Raw genomic sequence first — 18882 nt, forward strand, 5'->3', positions numbered from 1 at the left:
GGGAGACTCTAAGCTCCGGGAGGAAGGGGCCAAGTCTTAATCCCCCCAAGCGTCCCCAGCACCTGGCACAGTGTAGCACATAAGTGCAGGATTATGTGTGCGTGTGTGGAGTGAAAGAGTAATACGAGCAAAAGATACCATGCTCCACCCACACCTCCTCTAATATTTCTGTGTCTTCACTCCCTTCACAAGCAAAAGCAAATGCCAGAAGCCACACCAGAAAGCATAGCGTCTAACAGGAGGCTTCCCACGTGGCACCAGGAGAGTCAATCCCATGGTCTATCCCAAGGACAGCAGCACGGGTACTCACTTGGGATGGCGATCCGGTGATCACAGAGGGGACGAGCCAACATTACAACAGGAGCCCATGGGTGTTGCAACCATGGGGAGCAGTGCACTGTGTCACACACACACACACACACACACACACACACACACACACACTTAGCATATGCCATTCCTTCTGCCTGGAACACCCTTCCTTGTCTTTCTCTCTTTCTAGAACTCCCATTTATCCTCTGGTTCTCAGCTCCACGTCCCCCATGCACTTAGGTCAGGCCTTCCCACAGCCTCCACTCCGCCCAAAGTTCATAGCATCATATCACATTTGGGAACAGATGATGGTCAGTCCCGTATTTTTCTTGGTTCCTCCACCCAGTGGCTGTATGACTGGGGCAAGAAACCTCTCTGACCTTCAGTTTCCTTCTCTGCAAATGGTGATAACATCTGTCTTGTGGACCAGATGGAATAATGGGACACAGCATCCTTCATGAATATTCATTAACTGTCTCATTGAATATTCACTGAGGAGTGAATGACACCACGCCCACGTCTACATTCCTTTGGTCTGGATCTTTCTCCAGAAGACTGGGCATCTAGTTCAGCTGGCTCTTTAGGGACTCCCTGGCAGGGCTCTTGAAATTGGCTCTAAGGAGCTCTGTGACCTGACTGAGGACCTCAGGATACACAGACAGACAGGGTCCCTTCCACGAAGCAAAGGGAAAGATCGGTACTGGAGGTGTGGGCAGAGTCTGGGGGACAGAGAAGGAAGTCCCTCTGCTCCGGGGGGGGTGGGGAGAACCGGCCTTCACCGAGGAAGGCTGGGAAGTTGGCAGGTGAGAAGGGGAGAAAGGGCTTTCCCAGGAGAGGAGCCTCGCGTCTGAAAGGGCACAGGGTTCCCAGAAAGGTGGGGGGGGGGGTCATTGAGGCCAGAGCCCCACTGAGTACCGTGGCCGCTGTTTTGTTTCCCTGGAGGGCAGGTGCGGAAGGCGGCTGGGAGGTAAAGAGAGGTGGGTCAGAGCAGGATCCCGAGGGGCTGGGGCTGAGCAGATTGTACTTTACCCTGTGTGCATGGGAAGCCAACAGAGGGTTTTGGGCTGAGGGGACCAGCGTTGATTTAGGAAAGAAAATCAGAGTGCTTATGAAGCACAGGGTGGAGGTAGACAGACTGAGGGGGAGCAGGGGAGCTCGAAACCAAGACACCAGATGGAAGGCCAGGTAGAGAGAGGAAAATCTACCAGATAACAGTCATGATGGAAAAGGGTGTCCGAGATTCAGAAAACAGAATGTCTCCAGACAATTACTTTCTGGAAGAAGAAGACAGTCTCGGGAAAATCCCGGAAGATGATTTCTGGCTCTCAGAGATCAGACTTAGGAATTTACGCTTTGAGAAACTGGCATCTGTCTGTTTCATGGATGGTCCTCGCACCTCAAATTCCTGGAATATGCACACACGCTTCTTGAAGTAGGTGGACCACGTGTGACCAACTGTCCCCGGTGTGCCCGGGACCATCCAGGTTTTAGCGTTGAAAGTCCTGGTCCAATCAGGACAGTTGGTCCCTGCCTACACCAGTCTGCTGAGCTCCAAGGGCTCAAGGCAGAGTTCTCATTGTCACAAAGCATTGAGCTAATTCTACTCAACAAGATAAGCCTAAGAGGGTGTACACGCACTGCGAAAAATGGCTGTACATGGGGATGAAGGGTGGGCAAGGGACCTGGGACCCAATCCTTTGCCGATCTCTTCTGACACTGGCTATCTCAATAGCCCAGAGCAAAAGGAGCCAGTTCCACCCCAACACATCCCCCCACGGGGTACATGCCACATCCCAAGTGTCCTCAGGACGGGTCCCCTGTGCCTGGCCACTTGGTCAGAGAAAGCCTTTGCGGAGGAAGGGGGAAAGGTTCTGACTTCTACCGCCAGCACAGACAGACCCAAGATCCACAAATACACGTACTCGGGTGAGGAACCTTAGGACAGTATCGGGATTCTGTCTCAAATCTGACACAGCCTCCGCCGGACTGCCTTCTGGCACCCTTCTCTCCAGAGTAACAGGTTGTTGTCTAGCCTCCAACCGACCGTCGCCCCTGGCTTCAGATTCTCCGCTACAAACAGGTTACACGTAAACCTAATCATTATAGTCTTAAAACACACGCGTGCACACACACCCACACAGAGCAAATAAGTCATTTAATATCATCAAGCGGCACTAACGGACCGCAGGTGTGCCCTCCGCTCCCGGCCACACGCTCCGAGCCTCCCCAGCATCCCCGCGCTCACTTCCCAGAGTTGGGAGCCTGCGCACCTCCCGGGGCCCAGGGCACCGGACCGCGCTCACCTTCTGGAGAAATGCCATCCTCGGCCTGTACTGTTGGCCTTGGTGTCGGATCGTCATCCTGGCCCCCGGGTGGATTCGGAACCGGAACACCGGCGGCCCGCAGGGGGTGGGTGGGGGAGCCCCCGGCGCAGGCGCCCGCGCGCCCCGCACCCGCCGCGGCGTCCGGGGGGAGGAGGGCGGCCCGGAGCGCGGGCCGGGGGCGGCTGCTGCCGGCGGCGCCCCTCTCCTCGGCGTCGGCTCCCGCCCCGGGAAAGCGGCTGGAACGCGCGCCGGCCAATCAGCGCGCCGCGCCGCGGGCTCATTAGCATGCGCCGCGCCGGCGCCCACCTGCCGCCAGGGGGCGGCGTCCGGCCCCCGCGGGACCCCGAGGAGCCTCAGGTGAGACCCGCGCGTCCGGGACCCGCCACCGGGAGGATCTGTCGCAGAGAGTGCGCCTTTCCACCCGGGGCAGAAGTGAGGTATGTGCAGAAGTGAGAGCAAGCAGCCTCACTAAAGAGCGCGGTGGAATAAACGGTCTTTCGCCTCCCCGTTTTGCCGCTAGCCGGAGCAACGTTGGGCAAGTTTCTTAAACTCTAAGCCTCAATTTCCTTACCTGAAAAGGAAAAATGAGTGATGGGATAGTCATATCCAACAGACGGTTGTTGGATCCTTTAATGGGGAAATGTGTAACACGGTGCTTGGCCCTCAGCACTGTTTTAGCAGTATGTTTAGCAGTGTTTAGGAAAACAAATCATAAGGGGATTGGTAAGGTGGGGAGGGTGGGTAATAAAAGGAAGGTAGGAAGGGAGGGAGGGAGGAAGAAAGGAGAACAGAGAAAAACAGGAAAGCTGTGGTTGCTGCTGGGTCAGCTGCCTGATCCAAGCAAGTTATAATTTCCTTCTCTGGTCCTCAGTGTTTTCGTACCTAGAAAATTAAAAATGAGCCTCCTATGTAGTCAGCAAGAGTCTTCAAGTCTATAAAGCATCATTATTTTCATATTAGCTGGATGGCGACAGATTGGGGCAGATACAATGTTTCAGTTGTAAGGGGCACCTGGGTGGTGGCTCAGTCAGTTAAGCGTCTGACTTCGGCTCAGGTCATGATCTCATGGTTCGTGAGTTCGAGCCCTGCGTCCAGCTCTGTGCTGACAGCTCAGAGCCTGGAGCCTGCTTTCAGATTCTGTGTCTCCCTGTCTCTCTACTCCTCCCCTGCTCCTGCTCTGTTTCTCTCTCTGTGTCTCAAAAATAAATACACATTAAAAAAAATGTTTGAGTCGGAAGAGAACAATAAGGGGCTTGGTTCAGGCAGGCACATCAATGACTATCCCTTTAAAGCACTGGTTTTTATCCATATCTTTGGTCATACCTATAAGATACAAGCTGTGGGCATTCTCTCAGGAAACATGTTCATGTGCACACACATGCACACACCTTCACACAACACTGACTCCACTTTGCAAACAATTTCAAGGGGTTCATGGCTGGTCCACCGCTCCCTTTTGCTTTAGAGAATCCAGGAACCAACCGGGGTCCATCTACACAAAACGACCAGAGATCCTACTAAGTAAACTAGGCTACTGGGAAGTATGTTCCTGGTGTGAACAAGGACCCAAGAAAAGTGCTGGAATATTCATATCCAAATATGACCTGTTTTAAAAGTTTGTGTATTTTGAAAGAGAACGAGCAGGGGAGGGGCAGAGAGGGAGAGAGAATCCCAAGAGTCCCAAGTCAGACGCTTCACCGACTACACCACCCAGGCGTCCCAAATATGACTTTTTTTTTTAATGGAGCGTCTTTTGGGCCTGGACTTCTATGGAACACACACCGGGATATACTGGAGCAGATGAGCTGTGAGGTTCCTTCCAGCTTGAACGTTCCTTAATTCTTTTTTTTTTTTCTTTTTTTTTTTAATGTTTATTTTTTATTTATTTTTGGGACAGAGAGAGACAGAGCATGAACGGGGGAGGGGCAGAGAGAGAGGGAGACACAGAATCGGAAACAGGCTCCAGGCTCCGAGCCATCAGCCCAGAGCCCGACGCGGGGCTCGAACTCACGGACCGCGAGATCGTGACCTGGCTGAAGTCGGACGCTTAACCGACTGCGCCACCCAGGCGCCCCGAACGTTCCTTAATTCTATAAACCCTAAGCAGAAAGGAGAAAAGTGGTTTTCCTACAATCGAGGATGAGAAAACATAAATTATTCAGGAGCAAAAACAGGAAGAATACAAGGGATTTTGCTCAGTGATAGGGCAGGAGAGACTACGGAATGCCTGCCACTCTCTTCTGCACCCCTTCTATCACACACTGCTGAGCAACCTTGCTCTGTGGGACGCGCCCTCAGCTCATCAGCCCAGGGATGCTGAGGATGTGACCTGCCAATCAGCTCCTGCTCAGGCTGTGGCCGTGATACGCATCTGAAAAGCTCAGATGAGCTTATTAGATTATCACCTTCGCGAACGTCAACTCGAGGCAAACAGAGGTAAAGTCAGGGCCAGAGGAATCTGAGGCCAAGGGCAAGGTGAAGTTACAGGGAAACAGAAATGAAAGGTGCGCAGAGGCAGCTCGTGGGAAAAGAGAAGCAAAGAAACTAAATGCAGCAAATGCACAGGAGGGGCGTGAGGCCGACAGAGAAGCCCCTGGGTTTCTTTCCAAGGGCACATGTATCTTCACAAATCCTCTCACATATGTTAAGTCTTTGCTGCTTTCTTTTTTTTTTTTTTCTTTTAAAGATTTTATTCCAGGGGCACCTGAGTGGCTCAGTCAGTGGAGTGTCCAAATCTTGATTTCAGCTCAGGTCACGATCCCAGAGTCATGGGATCAAGCAGATCCTGTCTCTCTCTCTCTCTCTCTCCCTCTCTCCCTCTCTCTCTCTCTCTCTCTCTCTCTCTCTCTCTCCCCCTCTCTCTCCCTCTGCCCCTTCCCCCTGTGCACACACTCTCTCCCTCAAAAAATAAATAAATTAATTAAATAAGTTTAAAAAAAAAAAAGGTTGTATTTTAAGTAATCTCTACACCCAAGGGGGGGCTCAAACTCACAACCCCAAGATTGAGAGTCACATACTCTACTAACTGAGCCAGCCGGTCACCTCAAATCTCTGTTTCTTTTGCAAACAAAGGGGCTCAACACATAATGTGGTGTCCAAAGTTCAATGACAGTGTCCTGAAAAATATAATTGATTTAATTCACCTATTCATTTAAACAACAAACTATCGCATGCCAGGCATTGTGTTAGAGTCAGGAATTCAAAGCGGAATGTGACCCAGTCCCTGTCTCAAGGGGATCAAAGGTTAATGGGGGAGAAGAATACTTGAACAAAAATGTGTTATAAACAGAATGTATATATAATGAAGATCCAGTCAGTGCAACACAGACTTTGTAGAACAACACCCTATCCAGCCAGAGTGGAAGAGAAATTCAGGGAGACTTTCTGGAGGAGGTGTCTTAAAGGAAAATGGGGGGTTAACCAGTTTTTTTTTAATTTTTTAAGTTTATTTCTTTATTTTGAGAGAGAAAGAGAGAACGCAGGGGAGGAGCAGAGAGAGAGAGGGAGAGAGAGAATCCCAAGCAGGCTCTGCATTGCCAGTGCAGAGCCCAACGTGGGGCCCAAACCCACAAACCGCGAGATCATGACCTGAGCCGAAATCAAGAGTCGGATGCTTAACGGACTGAGCCACCCAGACGCCCCGAGTTAACCGGGTTGCAAAAGGGATCACTCGCAGGTACATCAGACAACAGGGGAAGATAGGTGCCGAGGCAAGGCTCAGCATAGTCTGAGGGCAGTGGCAAAGAATTTACCGGAAGCAAGATGACAGGAGACTGGGAAGAGGATGGTGGGCTGGAATGGGACAGTGATGGGCTTTGGTGGTAGTGGGGGCAGCTAGAGAGTTTGGCTCAGGGATTAAATGCAGAGGGGAATGAGGGAACTTGCTAGAGTGATAGAAATGTCTATATCTTGATAGGAAGGATGGTTACGCAGGTAAATGAACTTGTCAAAACTCATCCAACTGCACTCTTAAAATTGCAGCCTGACGTTGTCTGTAAACTATACCTCAAAATAAAAGGACTGACCCCCAGAAGAAAATATTATCCTGCAACATGGCAGAGGGACATGCGACAAAAATGACATCCTCCATGATTCAGGCAGGTAAGCAATTGTCATCACTGTCACTGCTGTCATTCAGTGTCCTCCTCTTCATTAACAAAAGGGTGTCCTTCAGACTCTAAATTGGGGTCATGTTGCCCTGGATACTATCCAGCGTGATCCACCTGGGCCTGACCCTTGTCCCCTGTAGGATAAACCTCACCCAGGCGCAATGATGTGGTCATCCATACGGCAGTGTCCTTTAACACCCAGATCTAGGGTCAAATGTCCCTGTTCCACTCCACAGTTTAGTTGAGCCCACTGTGCTAAGTGCCGAGGAGATAAAACTTTAGAAGGACACGCCGGACGGGAGACACTGGAAGGGAGACAGCATCTTAAACAGCTCATTCCCACATGATGGATGCCTTAAGCCACTTCCAGGCGGAGAGACTTCCTGAAGGGACTTCTTAGAGGTGGGGCTGGGTTAAGGGAACCTCTAAGGGATGTCGAAGCGCCCAGAGAATGGCAACCATGGAAACCACTGCTATTATCCAGACATAAAGGGCTGGGGGACCGGGGCTCTGGTGGAGAGGTACCTGGCAGAGCTGTCCTCTTGGAGGGACAGAGCCATTGCTAGATAGGACACCAGGGGAATAAATAGTCTGACTCACTCTCCTCCTGGGCTCTCCCACTGCTCAGTGGGACCAGAAGCCAGAGGGCAGTGGAGGCTGAATGATGCAGCCTGTTAGGGCCGGCCCCCTGGAGCACAGAGCCACACAGAGGAAGGTGAAGGATTCAGAGATGGGAAGGAACGCAGGGTAGGTAAGCCATGAAGAAGCTGCACGGTGGCTTAAATGTCTTCGACGGCGCAGAAGCCCAGAGGGCCCTTCTCAGAGTTGATCCTGTGTCGCCAGGCATTTTGAACAGCTCGGTAACAGCGCCTCCCATACCTGCACAGACATCTCCCTGACTCGGACAGAAATCACACTGAGCTTATCTGACTTCCTGGACCGCTGCCGTATTCTATCCCTTGTCTGCATTTCACAGAATTCTGTCTTGTTTGAATGTGTTACGAGTGCGTATTGCCTTTGCAATTCTACCAAGATCATATAGAGAAGGAACACCTTCGATGCGTGAATGTTTCTTCTTCCTAGCACCTGCTAGAGAGAGAAGCAATAGCTCATGAAAATCGATTCTGGTAGGGAAACCAGAGGGCCTTGTTCCCCCCACCCCCCCCCCCACCCCCTGCTCCACAGTCAGCACAGCAGGGCGGCCGGACAGAATCTCTCCATGCACCATTGGTCCGCTCTGGCTCAGTCAGTAATAAAGGGAAGTGTGGGTGAGGCACCCACTCCCTTCTCACTTACTGTCTCCTTCTCCACAAAGAAGCTATTCTAGACCTCAGGAAGCTGGCCACACCTGGCGGCCCTGGCTGTTTGATCAGGAAGAGTGGAAGAAAAAGAGGACTCGGAGTTTTTCCAGAAGGTTCCCCGCCTCTTCCTCAACCAGGGATTGCTCAGAAATTACCTTGGCCCATTAAAGGCCATCAACTACATCACAAAGGACAGTCCTAGGACAACCCCATCCTTATCTTTTCTCCCCCCTAAATTAAACCCTTGGCATGCATCCCAGAGGTCATACCCTCCACAAGCACCACCAGAGATAATCACAGGTAAACAGAATAAAATGAGGTCTTGCTCTGTCCCCACCCTCCTCCCACCCTCTGTGGGGTACAGTGCTGTCTCTTTACGGACTAGGTCACACCGGACCTGTTGAACGACACCGGCTGCTTTGTGGTGAACGGTGTTATTATTTTTTCACATCACAGACAATTTGGAACTCTGGAGTCTTTAAAAATGACATTATGGGGCGCCTGGGTGGCGCAGTCGGTTAAGCGTCCGACTTCAGCCAGGTCACGATCTCGCGGTCCGTGAGTTCGAGCCCCGCGTCGGGCTCTGGGCTGATGGCTCAGAGCCTGGAGCCTGTTTCCGATTCTGTGTCTCCCTCTCTCTCTGCCCCTCCCCGTTCATGCTCTGTCTCTCTCTGTCCCAAAAATAAATAAACGTTGAAAAAAAAATTAAAAAAAATAAAAATAAAAATAAAAATAAAAATGACATTATGGAGGCACCTGGGTGGCGCAGTCAGTTAAGCGTCCGACTTCAGCCAGGTCACGATCTCACGGTCCGTGAGTTCGAGCCCCGCGTCAGGCTCTGGGCTGATGGCTCAGAGCCTGGAGCCTGTTTCCGATTCTGTGTCTCCCTCTCTCTCTGCCCCTCCCCCGTTCATGCTCTGTCTCTGTCTGTCCCAAAAATAAATAAAAATGTTGAAAAAAAAAATTTTTTTTTAAAATAAAATAAAATAAATAAAAAATAAAAATGACATTATGAGAAAAGGCATTTTTCACAACTCGAAGTAGGCTTTGGTTTTAAGACAGCGCTGGGGCTGGGGGGAGGGGTGTGAAGGCCTCAAGATGTGTGTCCTAGGCCTCGCTCACCTTCTCACAGGATGTGTGACTTTTTTTTTTTTTTTTTTTTCAACGTTTATTTATTTTTGGGACAGAGAGAGACAGAGCATGAACAGGGGAGGGGCAGAGAGAGAGGGAGACACAGAATCGGAAACAGGCTCCAGGCTCTGAGCCATCAGCCCAGAGCCTGACGCGGGGCTCGAACTCCCGGACCGCGAGATCGTGACCTGGCTGAAGTCGGACGCTCAACCGACTGCGCCACCCAGGCGCCCCAATGTGTGTGACTTTTTTAAAACAGCTTTATTGAGGTGTAATTGACATCCACCAAAAAACACCGCATTTAAGGTGTACAACTTGATAAGTTTTGTTGTACGTATACGTACGTCAAATGTGAGACTACACCCATGAACAAGATAGGGAACATATCCGTAACCCCCAGAAGTTTCCTTTGTGATCCCTCCCCCTGCCGTTCCTAGGCAACCACTGGTCCCTTGACTGTCACTGTGGATTAGTTGGATCAAGTCACCTGATCTCTGTGAGTCACTAGTTTCTTATTCGTAATAAGAGAGTATCAGACTTGATGAACTCAAAAGTCCTCTCCTATTTTCACATCATATGACTTCAGTGTTCTAAGTAGAATAAAAAGCTAAAAAGCTCCACCTGCCTACAAGCAGGAGCGTGCAATCTAGTGTTTCCTGAAAAGCGAGGCCCCTCTGAACTTAAACCGGCCGCCCCCAAAATGGGGTTCCACATGACAGACATCGAAAAGTGCTGGGTACTAACCATCTACCTACATACCCCGAGCCTTCCTGCTGCAAGTGATCAAGATGGGGGGGGGGGGGGGACAGGTAAGAAAGACCCACCTTAGGAGAAGAGACCCCAGGAAAATGTACCACTCGGTGCACCCCAGTTGTACTAGTCTGTATGAGCCTCACTGAAGTCCCCTTTTTTTTTTAAGTTTATTTATTTATTTTGAGAGAGAGCGTGTGGGGGAGGGGCAGAGAGAGAGGGAGAGAGAGTCCCAAGCAGCCTCTGCCCAGCTCCATGTCACGAAATCAAGAGTCAGACGCTGAGCCACCCAGGCGCCCCTGATGCCCCCTTCTTTTGTCAGACATGCCATGCCTATCCTGTGAGGATGCTAAAAACAAATGCACGCCAGCTTGGGGCCCTCTACTGACACACAGACTCTGCCCCCCTGCTTGTGTGGGTGGCTCAGGCACCATAGTGGAGTCGCAGGCCCATCTTCCTGCTTCCAGAAGCCATTGCTGCCTTTTGTGAAGAGCCCAGAGGGCAGCAGAGAGCCAAGGCTTTTCTTCCTTTTTTTTAAGGTTTATTTACTTTTGAGACAGACAGAGTGGGGGTGTGGGGAGAGCAGAGAGAGAGGGAGACACAAAATCCAAAGCAGGCTCCAGGTTCCAAGCTGTCAGGACAGAGCCCCAGACGGGGCTCAAACTCACGAACCGTGAGATCGTGACCTGAGCCGAAGTCCTATGCTCAACAGACTGAGCCACCCAGGCCCCCTGAGCAAACGTCTTTCTTAATGCTTTACGAAACAAGGGATTTTCTGGAAGTCCCTGCCCCTTCTTTTCCCTTGGTTTCCCCAGAAATGACCATGTCTGAAAGGGCATAAAAAGATGACCCATAAAGGAGATGCAAAGAAAATAAAAAACATTAACCGCTGCAAGAATATTTTTTAACATCTATAGCTTACACTTTTTTCAGAAGTTGCATTTGAAGACCTACTTCACCCCTGCTCATGTCTCTTTACTTCCATGTGTGCATCCAATAATGCTTTCTCTCTTTTTTCTTTTTCTTTCTTCCTTTCTTTCTTTTCCTTTCTTTCTTTCCTTCTTTCTTTCCTTCTTTCTTTCTCTTTCTTTCTTTCCCTTTCTTTCTTTCTTTCTTTCTTTTTCTTTGTTTCTTTCCTTCTTTCTTCCTCTCTTTCTTTCTTTCTTTCTTTCCCCCTAGTTAGAAAGCAAGAGAGATGAGACAGAGAGACGTGTGGATACATCACCTGAACCTCGGAAAGGCCAATTCTGTTTCGCTTCTTCTGTTTATCTTTGGTAGCCAGTCCTTCTGGGTTCAGACCTCAGGCCACTTTACAGACACAAGATCTGGTGTTTTGTTTTTTTTCATTTGTTTTAATGTTTATTTATTTTTTAGAGTCAGAGAGACAGAGCTTGAGCAGGACAGGGGCGGAGAGATGGAGACAGAATCCGAAACAGGCTCCGGGCTCAGAGCTGTCAGCACAGAGCCCGACGCGGGGCTCAAACCCACGAACCGTGAGATCATGACCTGAGCTGAAGTCGATCGATGAACCAACTGAGCCACCCAGGCGCCCCGAGATTTGGTGTTTTGCAAAATGTACAAATCTTCAGGAGAAGAGGGAGTGGGGAGTGGCTGCTAGTAAGTATAGAGTTTCTTCTCGGGTAATGAGAATGTTCTGGAACCGGACAGTGGTGATGGTTGTGTGACCCTGTGAATATGCTACCACCACTAAGACCACTGAGCACTGCACACTGCGAGGGAGACCTGTAGGGTATTGTGAGTTACCCCTCAGTTTTCAAACGTGCAAACTCAGAGAATTAATTTCCCCCAAAGGACTGCTTTCAGACAGACACTTAGAACGCCCCTCGCTTTATCAAACAGGTTCCAGTGGCTCCCGTTTTCCTCCCTCAGGAAAGTTCATTCTTTCGGGGTCGAGCCCAATCTGATTCTTCAGCCACGGTTTCATTGCTCGTCAACACGCGGCTCCTTTGCCAGCCAGGCCCGAGATTTGCTCCTTCGCCAGCACATGGTGGACTTCTTCACCTTTATGTCTTTTCTCGCCGGTTGTTTTGCTGACAATCCCCTCGTGCGTATATTTGGCAAACGAAATGCTCCCCGTTGGCCCGGCGTCAGAACCCAGATGGAGTTGCACTCCCTGAGGGCGCCATGGACTACCTTCCTCCCTCCCCCACTCCTTCCACGCTTTCCACTCACAGCTTTGGGTTGTAGATAATTGGTATGTAGCTTATGGCCCCTCCCAACCAATGAATTTCACCAAGGATAAGGGCAGCCAGGGGCTTGTAAGTAGCAGTTCCTGGGTTGGACTGACTTTGCTTTGGGCGAGAGGTAGACCTGATATGTGCCCTTGCCAGTGTCTGTGGTATAAATTCTCCTACTAAGGTGACATCAGTGACCCCAGAGATACTAGCTGGGAGTTGGAAGTCCTTCTCTGTTACATGCGTGGTGTAGCCGCAGAGATTGCTAAGGATTAGCAAAACCTGAATTGGGACATAGTTACCTAAAGAGCGATTAGTGAAACTGCTATAGAAGCGTAGAGGTGGATGGAAATTAAGACGGGCACGCTAATGTTTCAGCAAGCCTTGACTTGCAACTGAACAAATTTTTCTCTTCCTCGTCCTTAAAGGATCCTGCACCCCTTCATTTGTTTTTTCCGTAGAATCCGTTCTTCCAAGAACTCGGTGTCAATATGGATGTTCTGCCGACCTCAGTGTATATACTTGGTAATGAAACTCGAATGGTGGTACCAAGGTTCCTTTGTGTGGCAAAGTAGTAACGCTATTGTTGCTCTTGATCCCCCAGCTCAGCCTTCATGTTATATTTCAGCTCAGGTACCCAGAGGTCACTTTTCAACAACATTAGGACGGAGTGGGGAAACTTTCTAGCAACTAGAACGTTCCATAAACCAAAGGGGTTGTCTCCTGGACCAGAGAACCGGGGGTCAGGGGAGTGTTCATAGTTTAAGTGGCCACGGTCTAAATGTTGAAGGTGAGATCTACGCTACACTCTGGGGTAAACTATATAAACCTGTCCCATCTCTTCCAACTCTAAGAAATTTGGAGTCTCAACTGGGTATGGCTCCAAGGGCATAGGGCAGAGAAACGGATGCTGCTGTCAATCACCCAGTGTCCCCATGAGAGGTTAGGCAATCACGCACTAGCAAGGTCTCCTGGCTGGCCTGATCCAACCCCTCCCTGCACCTAATATAGCCTTCCCCACTTAAGCTCCCTCTCTACTTTGCATTGTATGTGTGAATTTTGCACGTGAATATGGGTTTTGCCAGGCCCATCTGATATCCTGAGGGTGGATTTGATCTCTCAGAAGGCAACGCTCATTTTTCCTGCCGGTTCCCAAGGGAAGAGCTGAGTTCTAAATCAGGAAAAGGGAGCAATAATTCACAAAGGCTGCCTTAGGTACCAGTCTATTGCTGGAACTCATCAGCCCACTATATGAGAAGAAGTCCCTGGCCAAGAAAAAAATGGAATCTGTAATCCTCAAGAATCAGGCCAATTGTTTCAAATGTTTATTTATTTATTTTTGAGAGAGAGCCAGGGAGCACAAGCAGGGAAGGGGCAGAGAGAGAGGGAGAGAGAGAATCCCAAGCCTCCACACTCAGCACGAGCCCGACGTGGGGCTTGATTCCATGACCTGGGATCTGTGACCTGAGCCGAAATCAAGAGACGGAGCCACCCAGGTGCCCTCAGGTCATTTTTTTGTAAGAAAACTTTTCTAGCTTCATGTGGTTTTCTCCACTTCTCTTTTCATCATCTAGGATTAATTACATTTTCATTAACTGTTCCTACTTTCTCTGCTCTGTGGTAGAGGATATTCAGTTTTGTCCAACTAAGCCTTTATTGAGCACCATTTCTAGGGTGGGAACTGCTTTAAGCGCCTGTGATACAAAGGTGAATAAGATACAGCCCTGCCCTTTGAGTATTTCCAGTGAGAAAGAAAGACCTAACATATAATTCTGGGATCATGCAGTAGATGATATTGCAGTATGCGGAAGGCAAAAAGAAAATTAAAAAAGGAACTGTGGTAAGAGCTTGCTCAGAGGCATGGAGGTGGAAAATGATCACAGCAGTACATGAGAAGCATGAGAATATTTGCTCCATTCATTAGTCCCCACCACAACCCTGTAATGCAGACGTCTATTAACCACCCCCGTTCAACGAATGAGTAAACTGAGACTCAGCGAAGATAAGTAAGGGGCTGAAGTCCACGCACCTACTAAGTTGCAGAACCAGGGCTGGGAACCTGGCAGCCACATTCTCACCGGACATCTTACCTCCGGGCCATGCCGGGGCCTCCTGATTGGCCGGACCTGGGTCATGTGCCCGCCCCGGAAGCAGACTGCGAGTTAGGTGGTTTCCCACAAAAAAATCGTAGCGTTAAAATCAGAAAATTTAAAAAAAAAAAAAAAGCAAGCTGGTGGTGGGGCAAGCAAAATCAACAGTTGTCCGCTGCAGAATCGCTTCGGGACTGCAGCTGTTCTCTTCCCTTGAGTTATGTGCTTGGGATGAATTTTCCGCGGATGGTATCTCATTGGTCGGAACCTAAAACGCGTTAAATGACTCTTGATAGAGAACGCCGAGCAGTTTTTCAACAGGATTGCGTATTTACATTGTTTGCCCAGAATGAACTAGTTTTGCCACACTCTTCTCTGTGTGAGATGCTGTTAGGTTTAAACCTAGACAATTCTGATTTTACTAGATTCTGTATTTTTAGTTGCATAGTTTTCCCTTTCTCTTTTTAGAGTGGAAAGTCCAAAGAAGAGAGTATATAAAAGTTGGTTAGCCTCTGAAGCAACGGATGAGCCAGTTGGGGCCCTGGGGGGAGGGGAAGGACAGGTGTGCCCATTCATCCCTGCAGCGTTGGGGATCAAAGGTCTGGGTCTGAAGAGACGAGCAACAGGTCCAGCCGCAGCCTGGGGTTCAAGTTCAAAAGGTGCTTCCAACGTACACCTTTAAAAATTCTTTTCTTTATGGTCACTTCAGTTGTGTTATTGTAGTAAAGTTAGACTTCATGCCAATTAAAAAAAAAAAAAATGCGTGCAGACACTAATAAAAAACAGCTAGAGGGGGCGCCTGGCTGGCTCAGTCAGTAGAACGAGCGATTCTTGGTCTCGGGGTTGTGAGTTCAAGCCCCATTTTGGACGGAGAGCTTACATACATACATCCTGCAAATAAAAATAAAGTGCTCTCTTTCAAAAAAAAAAAAAAAAAAAGCAGCTAGAAAACTTGAGACATTGCGGGGTGGCTCTTTGTGAGCCTATATCTCCATTTTTCTAAATCATGAGGAGGGCAACCCCCAGCTCTCTGCCAGCAGTGCTGCCAGAGGCACGCGTGTGGCGTGTCCTGAAGACACAGATCCACTCTCCACCCCAGGGTCCCCGCGCGCCCTCTCCTCCCAACCACCCGGCCGCCAGGGCCCAGACCATAGAGGCGAGGATACCTCCAAACTCCTAGAGGGGAAACGCGACTCCGGGAGGCGGACTTCCGCTCGGGGCCACTTCCGGTTCTGCCCTACCCGGCCGAGGGCGACGGGTTGGAGGGCGTGGGCTGGGGCCTGGGGCCTGGGTCCGAGCCGGAGCCCTCGAGGGGCCTCCGGGGTGGGCGCCGGTCCCAGCCGGCGGGCCGTGGGGCGCCCGCTCAGAGGGACCCGCACGCTGCGGAGTCGGGGGGCGGGCAGGGAGGTTGCCTGGAGGGGCCACCCTGGAGCCGGGGCCCCTGTCCCCGAAGTGATGCCTCCGGCTTCACTCCTTGAATCCCCAGCGCTTTGGACTCGTTTCCTTTTTATAAATTCCGGAGGCCACTGGCGTGTAGAAAACAATGGCCGTACCCCCACTTAAGAATGCGTAGTTTAGGGTCCGTTCCCATAGAGCTGAGAGGACGGTCTACGTACCCATTTTAAAAACAGCCCAGGGGCATCTGGGTGGCCCAGTGGGTTACAGCCTCCGACTTGATTTCGGCTCAGGTCAAGATCTCACTGCGGGTTGGAGCTTCTCAGGCTCTGCGCTGGCAGCTTGGGGCCTGCTTGGGATTCATTCCCTCTCTCTCAAAATAAATATACATATGTATTTTTTTAATGACATAAAAAACAGTCCAGTAACTAAAACAAAAATAATATGCCATAGTATCTATTGTGGCCGGATACAGGAGAGAGGTGTCAGGTCAAACTATGAGGAACTGTGGCCGGGGAAGAATGGAGTAAAGGGGGGAGTGCGCAGAGGTAATTTAGAAGGAGGTCGGGAGGTACCAGATGTAAGGAGTCCCAATGCCTTGCCTGTGGGAGAGGAGGGTGAAGGCTTAGAATAAAGAGAGTCCTCTTACCAAGGGTAAATGGGATGCTCGCCATTGCAAACCAACTGCAGAATACTGGCCTGGCTTCTTTACTGTTCTTGCCACAGGCTCTGACTGCCTACACATTTCAACTCGATTGTTCAGTTGTTCGGGATTTTCAAGTGAGGACAACGTCTGCTGCCCCCTCTCCTACTGTGTGTGATTGTACAGGAGCAAGGGTTCTTTGGTGAACCGGATTTACCTTCTCTGACACTGTGTTACAAGACTGTGTTAGGGAGTATTTCATACAAAGCTTTTACCATAATGTGTTTACCATAATGAACAAAAATACGTTTTGGGTTTGAACTATGGTCTCTTAGCACAGCTAATAATAGAACACCAAAGTGTTCTGAGAAGCCCGGCAGTAATGGAACTTGTCTCACTCTGTTTAGCCTGGTGTTTCTCAAGCATTTTGACCACAGAAACGTTTGAGTAACACCCTATTAATATCTCTCCAGTGCGGTTTTTCCCAGAACACATTTTGGGAAATGCTGACAGAGAAGTCATTCACCTGGGCGCAGACACTGTCCCATCTCAAAAGACATGTCAGAAGTCCTTTTTGAAAAGCAACTGACCGGATTTCAGTAAGGATAGTTGTGTTCAGGAAAATGGTCCAAAGTTAACAAAGTACTACAAGCCATGTAACGTTTGGAAAAGGAAGCGAACCCTCCTTGCCTTTCCTGCTACGTACGTCATGGACAGTAGATAATGTCTCAATATTATTGAGCAAATGCCCTCAATGTATAATTATAAAACAATGGAAAAAATTACTGGGGGGGGGGGGGAGGGGAACATGAATTGTTCCAAGTGGAAATACTACAGTTAAGGGTTTCTTTTATTTTTGTTACTTTTTTTAATGTTTATTTTTGAGAGACAGAGAGAGACAGCATGAGCAGGGATGGGGCAGAAAAAGGGAGACACAGAATCCGAAGCAGGTTCCAGGCCCTGAGCTGTCAGCACAGAGCCCGACACGGGGCTCGAACTCACAAACCGAGAGATCAGGACCTGAGCCAAAGCCACCGAGCCACCCAGGCACCCCTACAGTTAAGGGCTTCTTAATGACAAACCTAGGAAATTTGTTCACAGACTCCGAGAAAGATCTACTATATTATTTTTTTAATGTTTATTTATTTTTGAGAGAGCGGGGAAGGGCAGAGAGGAAGGGAGACAGAGGATCCAAAGCAGCCTCTATGCTGACAACAGAGAGATGGATGCAGGCTTGAACTCACGAACCACAAGATCATGACCTGAGCCAAAGTCAGATGCTTAACCAATTGAACCCCCCCGCCCAGGTGCCCCAACCAGCAGCTCCTAATGAGGTAGTTTCACATGTCTGACACAAACCTCTGTCCTGGAGAGCTTTGAAGTGACTTCCTAGTATGTTACTAAATTTGCAGCTTCAAGCAAAACCTCCCTAAAGATGAGGTAAGAATACGTCGGAGTGCCCTTGCTCCGTTGCGTAGAGCCAGAAGCCTGGTTTCGTTAGTTTGCCCAGAGGTGAGTAGGCTCCAGAGGGCACACTAATGCTAACCAAACTCAAAAGGGATTGATGTATAAACCTGGAATGTGCATTAACTACTTTCTAGTGAAAAACTTAATTTTCAGCCATCTGGATAATTTTATTTGCCAACAAGGTGTTCCTTCACGAAGGAAGATCTGCGTGGGAGACCAGATTCTTACGCTATGGTAGGTCCTTTTGAACACAGATAGCATGGAATTAACCGAGAGAATGATACCCAAGTTTAATGGCACCAGGTGTTTTCAATTCTACAGATAATACCTGTTGGATTGACTAAATGTTTTCATGAATAAAAGGCACTGTGTCCCACGGTGCCAGAGGCAAGACAAATCATCTTGCCTTTTTGAACATCACTTTCAGAGATGCTCTCCCCACCACATTCTTTCTCAAGCTACAATCCAACACGGTGAACTTGGTTTAAGTTTTTCTGTTTCCAGCGTGTCACCAGCTGTGCCTCCCTGCAAGTGCACCCAGGTCACCAAATTTGGATTTGGGGGCTTTCTAGATGGTCTCTTTCCGCTTTCTGTTGATGACCGATTTCATTCTATATATTTGCTCTCTTTCTGATATTTAAGTATCTATTGGCCCCGTTGTTGGTTTGAAACCTTGGGAGCTTCGCGGGCGAAATCTGAAATTGTTCTCCACACACAGAGGGTGAGTAGAGACCGAGGAAAAGGGTAAACACCCCCAGATTGGTAGGTAGGAGGTTTAATAAGCAAGGCTCGTCACGGGTAGCCGTAAGTCGTAAATCGCACGCACCCACCAGAATCTTAAGAGTTGACGTAGAAGCCTGGACAGGGTCAGTCGTGGGTACTGTCCAGATGACTTCAACACACGCTGCTCTCTCCAGGCTCTTTCTTGAAAATGGATCCTAGCACGGGAACAGCGGGCAGAGTAGACACGCCAAGGACGGAAAGGATGAGAAGCCTCTGATTCTCCAGTCCAGCCTGAGGGTCACCTGGTAATCAGTGTCCTCTCGATGACTTCCTCCACCACCCACTTAACCCATCCAAGAAGCGAAACGTGTATTAAATTGGTTTTTTTTTTTTAAGTCTATTCACTTATTTTGAGGGGGAGGAGGGGTAGAGAGAGGGAGAG

General features: G+C 49.4%; 1 protein-coding gene and 1 long non-coding RNA gene across 3 annotated transcripts in view; one reads left to right on the plus strand and one right to left on the minus strand.

The window, feature by feature from the left end:
• Window positions 1–2791, minus strand: part of RGS9 (regulator of G protein signaling 9) — a 71634-nt gene extending 68843 nt beyond the window's left edge. Inside the window, exon 1 of one of the 2 annotated variants that reach the window (XM_086687833.1) lies at window positions 2616–2791. In XM_086687833.1, coding sequence (XP_086543959.1) covers window positions 2616–2672 — 57 coding nt within the window. In that variant the 5' untranslated portion in view covers window positions 2673–2791. The remainder of the gene's footprint in view (window positions 1–2615) is intronic. The other variant, XM_086687834.1, reaches the window with a different exon arrangement.
• A 9342-nt stretch (window positions 2792–12133) lies between these two features.
• On the plus strand, window positions 12134–18829 carry LOC147574493 (uncharacterized). Its single transcript, XR_015244257.1, has 3 exons — window positions 12134–17951; window positions 18360–18438; window positions 18635–18829. It is a non-coding gene; the product is annotated as an uncharacterized LOC147574493 (long non-coding RNA).
• The last annotated feature ends 53 nt before the right edge of the window (window positions 18830–18882 follow it).

This window comes from Puma concolor, chromosome E1, assembly GCF_028749965.1.
Source record: "Puma concolor isolate L17-30 chromosome E1, mPumCon1.1.hap2, whole genome shotgun sequence".
In the NCBI taxonomy this organism is placed as follows: domain Eukaryota; kingdom Metazoa; phylum Chordata; class Mammalia; order Carnivora; family Felidae; genus Puma; species Puma concolor.